Raw genomic sequence first — 7,040 nt, 5'->3', positions numbered from 1 at the left:
CTCAGAGGCTGAGCTGCCAGCCACTGCTGCCCCTCCCCTGCTGTGAGCCAGCAGACTGACTCCCAGGCTGCAGCAGGGTCCTGGCCCTGCCCCATCCACGGCACCATTGTTGCCTTGTCTCCAGATGCTTCTCTTTAGATGCTGGCCAGCAAGCACTCCTCCCAAGAATGCTGACCTGGAGGATCCAGGCAACCATTACTACGCAGATGCTCCTCACACGATCCTCACGTGAAACTGGGCTACAGCTCCACATGTCAGCTTAAGACATGCCTGTGGGTCAGACTAAGTAGCTGTAAAAATAGGAGCACAGCAGTCTGGATTTGGGTTTTTTCAATTCTAGAAGCAGCATTGCCTCCAAAAGGCTAACTGACGAGACAAATATGAAGTAGGGCTTGTTATAATTGTAATTTGTCACTCTAAAACAGGTGACGTACCAAGACTATTCCATAGCACCTTTGCTGGGGAGACAAATAACACTTCTTAGAGACTGTCCGCTCTCTACAGCAAGTGGGGACACTGTAACAGTCACCCAACCCAACCCCCCAGGACTCCCACATTGCAGGTCCCTGGCTGAGGCCATTCCTATCCCTCCGAGCACAACCAACTTGGAGGCCCACATAGTGCTACTGTGAAAACGCTCACAGCCAGTCCCCTAAATGCCTTTAAGAAACAGCTACCTGTCACATGTCAATGTCTCCCTTGCTGCACCTCTCTGGATATAGGAGGCTGAGGGATCTGGTGTTTTGGATCCTGCAGCCTTGGATTCTGCGAGTCCATTCCCCAGGGTCAGTGTGATCAAGAACACCATGGTGACTTGTGAAATGCATCCAGACGTCCCAAGAGACAAAATGCAGCACCCCTAGGATATGTCCTATAACAGCGAATGCCCATCAAGATTCAACTGCTGAAGCTGGGCTGATTCTTTAAAAACAACAGCTTAGTTCCCTGCCTGGGTGGTCTGACTGAACTGGCTGTTGGAAGAGGTGATGGTTGGCACTGGAATTGCTAATTTGGGGGCTTGCCATGGAACTGCACCCACTGCCATCGAGCCATTGGGGACTGCAGTTGTGTTCAAGCTATTAGGGGTCTCACCAGTAGCCTGTATTTTAAAATAGACCAAATAAAACACTGGCAAAACAATCCCAATGAGAAGCATGACAAAAACAGCATTCCACCACTGAATTCCACAGTCTGCACCATTGGTGGGTGTCTTCGGGGGAGCTGGGAGCAGCGGCTGGTCATAGGTCTCTACACAGTAACTTTCACTTAGAAAGATTTCTGACTGCACTGCACGCTCAATGTTCTGGTCAATCCCCTTAAAGAAATCTGTCAGCTGGCTGGCCTGGGCATCGGTGCCTGCTGCTGCTCTGTCTGGGTCTGGCAGTTCCACGAAGGTCACTCTGGTCTCTGAGGATGGGCTTGGGAGGGGTTTTAGTTCTTCGTGGGTCTCTGTTAGGATCCCATGGTTTTTCACTGGAATCTTAATAGATTTCAAAGCATATAAGTCTTGTTCTCTGATGAAGTTGTTGACTTTCTTGATATCTGCGACCTAGAGAAGCCATGAAGACAAATATCATAAAATATGTGAAGCTCCTTAAAACTAATATCCAAAAAGTGACTCTCAACCTTTCTGGGTGATGATCCAAGCCCACCGCACTTAAGAATCTGATGAAGACTGGAAAACTGCACCTACACAAATAATTACCTTAGCCTGAATAACTTTGTTTTTCAGCTTTCACTTGGCCTTAATGTATAGCTTAATCAAATTTTCCTATGGATTTATAAGTTTGAACAAATTAAGATCCGTTTTTTTAAAAAAATACTATTTAAAGTGTGACTGCAACAAAATGCTTTTAGGTGAAACAATCATGGAACTCAAATGAACGCTGTAGACATTTCTACTTCTTTTACCTTTTGAGGCAATAATGCCCTGTCTGCCTGACTCATTCTCATACCAGAACCCAATTAAGTAGCTGCCAGACATTAGCATTCACCAACACAAAGCCTCTGCCAGCTCTACAGACACACTCAGAATCTAGTTTACCTGTAATAATGTTTAGAGATGAGCCCTCAGGATTTTACCATGTTTTCTTTCCCAGAAGTACTGCAGAGCATAGAAACTTATTTTTTAGGTAAAAGTGACATATAGTTAATTCACTTTGAAGATTTCACAACACTTCTTATCATTAGAAACATGTCGAGAATTATGAATTAGGTTGAAAGTTACTGACAGATCTTCCATCCCAATATTAGGAGAAAGGAATGCTGCTGTGAGTTTTGTCAAGTAACATAAAGTTCATGACAAATTCGTCTTGTAATCAAACCTTAAAATTTAAGAAGTAGGAGGAAACGTAAGTCAAAAGGTAAACCCTCCCTCAAGCTAATGTTTGAAAACTTTCCAAAAACATCAGAAATACTCTGAAGTTTTAACTTGCAACATCCACTTAAAGGGTAAATACAACCAACAGACCTTTAGATACAGGCTCATTCAAATCAATCATGTCCATTATTTTAACTATTTAGCAACTGCTTTTATCATTTAATTGAATTGGTGTGGGGAACATTTTTAATTTACTGTATCCTGAAAGTAATGCATGAGATGCTTGAGATCTTTTTGCCTTTGCCCCTAATAAACTAACAGCAAATTTTCCTACTTCAAATAGGAAAACTGATTGGAAGCATTATATATTCTTTACAGATTTATTATTAGACATCACCATTCTAAGAAGCCTACTCTATTTATTCAGGTCTTTGTAGGACAGAATTCATTTTTCAATCCATTTTCTATAAACCATATGGTATGCCTACAGAAGCTGATTATAAGAGTCAAATATAAATGTCAGTACAATTTAAAAACTGCTACGTGTCCCTGGAGACTGGCTTGTTTATTTCCCTAGGAAAGACCATAACACCCCACACAATGTGTTTAACCATCTGGATCTCGTTAGATAAATACAGACACTACAAGGAGGAAAAGACTTTTTTATTAAGTAGCATACATAGCCTTAGAGAAGGCCATAGAAATTTGTATCACAGTGTTAGCAAAATGAAATAGTTTCCAATCTAGGAGAAAATGCAGCAATTCTTTAAATATTTTCCTACTTACTTTGCCATTGTTAATCACTCTGAATGCTAAAAACATAATTAAAGAGAAAAACAGGGTTATATAGATACACAGCATACAAGTTTACTACATCATGCAGTCTTAAAACAGATAAAGTAAAACGTTACCAATCAGATAAGCTACCACTAAGAAAAGTTCAGAAAAATAAAAGTAGTAAGAAAAGCAAGCATGCCAAAGAAATCTTGTATAAATCCTGCCTGGCATCTTTAGCCCCATTAGGTCTTAAATAAAATGTGCTCAAAAGTACAAAAAAAAAAAAAAAAAAGTCTTCAGAATTTCAAGGGGAAAGGACAAGGAAGAGCAGACATACAGAAGACCCCCATGGCTGGGGTCAGTATTTTTCAACTTTATGATGGTGCAAAAACAATACCCATTCAGTGGAAACGATACTTCAAGCACCCATACGGCCATTCAGTACAGTATTCAATAAATTACATGAGCTATTCAACACTTTATTACAAAATAGGCTTTGTGTTAGATTATTAGGCAGAACTACAGGCTAATGTAAGTGTTCTGAGCACATATAAGGCAAACTAGGCTAAGCTCTGCTGTTCAGTAGGTTAGTTGTATTAAATGTATTTCTCACTTACAGTATTTTCAACTTACGATGGGTTACTTATGATGGCTTTATCTGGACATAACCCCATCGTAAGTCAAGGAGCAACTGTACTCTGCAGAGAGGGAAATGCACCATCACCTGAGGTTCTTGACTAACCCTCACTCTTTATGAGCCAAGGTTCAGCACTAAAAGTACTTCCACCTGCCTTCAATCTCTGGCTAACAGGGGAGTCCTCTACTGGTACAACAGGCCTCTCCCGACCACCTATGGGGGTCAGGCAGGGCAGCAAGAACCCCCTTCCCTGCAGTGGGTTCCTCTGTATTCCTCTAAATGCAGAGGGGCAGAGCACCTGAGGAGTGTCTTACTTTGCAGCCATACTGAAGAGCCAGCTTGTTGAGGTTGTCCCCCTGGGCCAGCTCTCGCTGCAGCAGCACCACGTCGCCTGCTCCTGGCTGGGGAGGGTGGTGGGCACTGTTCTTCTGGCGCTTTTTGCCCCGGGGCCGCAGAAGCACACGGTGTGACTCTTCCTCAGAGGAGTCCCCTGAGTCCCCACTGCTATTCTTAAACATGTAGACGTGGCTGTTCGGAGTCCTACAGACAACAGCTGGGCCTTGGAAAGTCTTGGTTAGCACTTCCATCTGCCTCATTTTCTTAACTGAAAACCAAACCCAAGGGTTAATTCCATGTAAGGCATTTTCACCCCTCCCTGGTTTCATTAAAGAGAAGTGTCTTGTTGTTAGAGATTACTTCTTTCCCTGATCATTGCACATACTCAGCAAACACCATCAGCACAAAAAGAATGTGCTTATGCTGGCTGAGATGGAAAGAGATAGACAGAAAACACTTTTTTTTACTTCTTGTGCGGAAAATAAAAGAATCCCCTATCTTCTCCCTGAATTCCTCATCCAAGGCTGTATTTCCCTCAAACTCCTATATGTAAAGAAACAACTTCTATTTTTGGTCTCAGAGTAATAAAGAAGTGGTTGGGATTCTCGCAACGAGTACCTAATGACTATTCCCAGCTTCCCTGCACTGAGAATCTTCAACTCCGAACCTTTGTGCAAAAAGTTCTTATTCAATACTTTACACATTCTAAACATCTTTACTAAGGTCAATACCAAGGACACTCGCTTAGAAGAATCATGAGACTAAAACGCTCTTTTTTTTTTTTTGGTTTTTTTTTTTTTTGTGACCGGTAAGGGGATCGCAACCCTTAGTGTGGTGTCGCCCACACCGCGCTCAGCCAGTGAGCACACCGGCCATCCCTATATAGGATACGAACTCCCGGCGGGAGCGTCGCTGCGCTCCCAGCGCCGCACTCTCCCGAGTGAGCCACGCGTCGGCCCAAACGCTCTTATTTTGACACAGCTTTACTTACAGTGGGGAAGTGAGGGGAAAATGCCTGGCAAGCTCTGAAATCCGTCCTTCCTCACAGTTCACGTGCACTCACTGCGTCCCCATGCCTGGTTTTTATTTTCACCTTGAGCCAGGTGCCAAAGCCACCATACTCCCTTCTGCTCTCCAAATCGTTCGGATGAGATTCCAGAAATGAAATCTCGACGGGACAGACAGCCTTAAAAACGGTTAGCATGAGGCCCTTCTGGGGACAGCCGCGGCCCCAGCGCGACCCCCGCCCACCCGGAGGAGGAGGGAGGCGGCTAGCTGTCCTTGAGGGTCACCTGCCGGACTCGGCGGCGGCCCGAGGTCGGGGCCGGACCTTCGCGTCCGAGCTCAAGGCCTGCAAGGGGGCCCTGGCCGCCCTCAGGCCTGTCTCCCTCGTCAAAGGAGTTGGGTTCCTAAACAGGCGCCAACAAAAAAACGGGGAGCGGCCCGCACCTGAGTTAAACGGGTGGGGCCCCGACATTCCACAAAGGCACGATCTCCGACCTCTGACCTCCAACCCCCCAACCTCCGGCCAGCCCTCGACAATCGCGGTCGCCTCCCCTCCAGCAGCAGAAGGGCAGCCTAGGACACCGGGGAGTAGCGGCCCGCCCCCAAGCTGACAAGCGAGGCCAGGCTGCGACGAGGCTAGGAGCCCGCACGACCCCCGGTAAGGACCGCGGCCCCCTCCTACACACCCCGGTACCTCAGCGCCCAGGTTCCGCCGCGACCGGCCGCCGCCGCGCCTGCCGATTGGCTGCGAAAGTCAGGAGGGCCCTCCGGAGGGCGGGGCCAACGAGGTAGCCAATGAAGCCATCTGTGGGCGGGCACTGGAACGAGCCAATCTGTGCTGAGAGGTCAGCACAGAACCTGCAGGGGCCGGGGGCGGGATTTGGGGCGGGGAGGTCCGAGGCGGGGGCGGAGCTCCAACTCCCGAACCTTTCTCTCGCCCCGCCCACCCGCCTGCCCCGGCTGCGCCTGCGGCCCTGACTCCAGTTTTGCGTCTGCTCTAAAGTGCAGAACGCTGAAAGTCACCCTCCCAAGTTCACGGTCCTCTGCTGAGCCTCACCTTTCTATCTGGCCGAAGAGGCTTTGACACTGCCTTTGTGTAATGATCTGTAGCTCCGGGGCAGATCCCCTGAAGATGGGCCAAAACAACGACGTACACAGAAAAGATTGTTACAGGTGGTGCAATATCTTCGAAAGATACAAACCAGCTCATGTCTGTCAGCAAAAATTACCCAGACTTCATAAAGGCAAAAAGACAGCTGTGTGTCCTTTCAGTGTGACACCCCCACAGCTTGGTTAGCAGGCCCGTCTCAGAATTCAGTGATTGTTGAAGGCAGCGGTTCTCAAAGTGTGTCTGGGGACCCTGGGGATCCCTGAGGACTTTTCAGGGAGTCTGTGGACTCCAAACTATTTTCAAAGTAATGACATTATTTGCCTTTTCCACGTCATTCTCTCTTGATGTACAGTAATTTAGCTAACATGTATTGAGTCCTTACAGAATACCAGGTAACACAACACCTCTGTGAGGTAGGTACTATTATAATCCTCAGCTTGCAGATGGAAAAACTGACTGTGGGAGAAATTGCAAGTCGCCCTTCTAATATTGATTTTCATCTTTTCCCTTACAACTCCAATATTATTGGGGGCAGCAATGTGCCAAGCTGAGGCTACATATCTTAGCCTTCCTTGCAGTACGGTATGCCCTTATGAATAATTTCCAGACAATGAGATAGAAGAGGAAAATGTTGGGTGGGGTTTCTGAAAAAGCTCTTGAAAGGGAGACATCTGGAAAAGCTCTTTAAAATGCGTGTGTCCTTTTCACCCTTCCTCCTGCTGCCTGGAATGGAGATGTGATGGTTAGAGCACCTACATTCATCTTGGATCATGAGGCAACATTGGAGGTGGAATCCACGTGCTGAGGATGGCAGAGCAGAAGGACAAAAGGTGTGTAGAAGAGAAATAAATGTC

At 46.4% G+C, this 7,040-nt stretch overlaps 1 protein-coding gene across 3 annotated transcripts; it reads right to left on the bottom strand.

Moving 5' to 3' along the window:
• Nucleotides 1–860: 860 nt before the first annotated feature.
• On the bottom strand, nucleotides 861–5,243 carry LYSMD4 (LysM, putative peptidoglycan-binding, domain containing 4). Of its 3 annotated transcripts, XM_008568279.1 has the most exons (3): nucleotides 5,062–5,243; nucleotides 4,049–4,338; nucleotides 861–1,549 (listed from the first exon to the last, which is right to left on the bottom strand). In XM_008568279.1, exons 2-3 carry the CDS (start codon nucleotides 4,328–4,330, stop codon nucleotides 938–940), a joined length of 894 nt encoding a protein of 297 aa, XP_008566501.1. In that variant the 5' UTR covers nucleotides 4,331–4,338; nucleotides 5,062–5,243; the 3' UTR covers nucleotides 861–937. The 3 variants fall into 3 exon arrangements, with proteins under 3 accessions (XP_008566501.1, XP_008566500.1, XP_008566503.1); XM_008568278.1 differs by lacking the exon at nucleotides 5,062–5,243 and having other exon boundaries at nucleotides 4,049–4,428; XM_008568281.1 differs by lacking the exons at nucleotides 4,049–4,338; nucleotides 5,062–5,243 and adding an exon at nucleotides 3,107–3,374 and having other exon boundaries at nucleotides 938–1,549.
• Nucleotides 5,244–7,040: the final 1,797 nt, after the last annotated feature.

This window comes from Galeopterus variegatus, unplaced genomic scaffold, assembly GCF_000696425.1.
Source record: "Galeopterus variegatus unplaced genomic scaffold, G_variegatus-3.0.2 Scaffold393, whole genome shotgun sequence".
In the NCBI taxonomy this organism is placed as follows: Eukaryota; Metazoa; Chordata; class Mammalia; order Dermoptera; family Cynocephalidae; genus Galeopterus; species Galeopterus variegatus.
This window is presented reverse-complemented; position numbering and strand designations above follow the sequence as displayed.

What these genes read in the sequence shown, in the direction of transcription:
- LYSMD4 (XM_008568278.1), bottom strand. Translation starts at nt 4,399, where the DNA reads ATGAAACCAGGGAGGGGTGAAAATGCCTTACATGGAATTAACCCTTGG. An exon ending in CTCTTCAGTATGGCTGCAAA is followed by an intron (nt 1,550 to 4,048) that starts GTAAGACACTCC and finishes TGGCTTCTCTAG; the next exon opens with GTCGCAGATATCAAGAAAGT.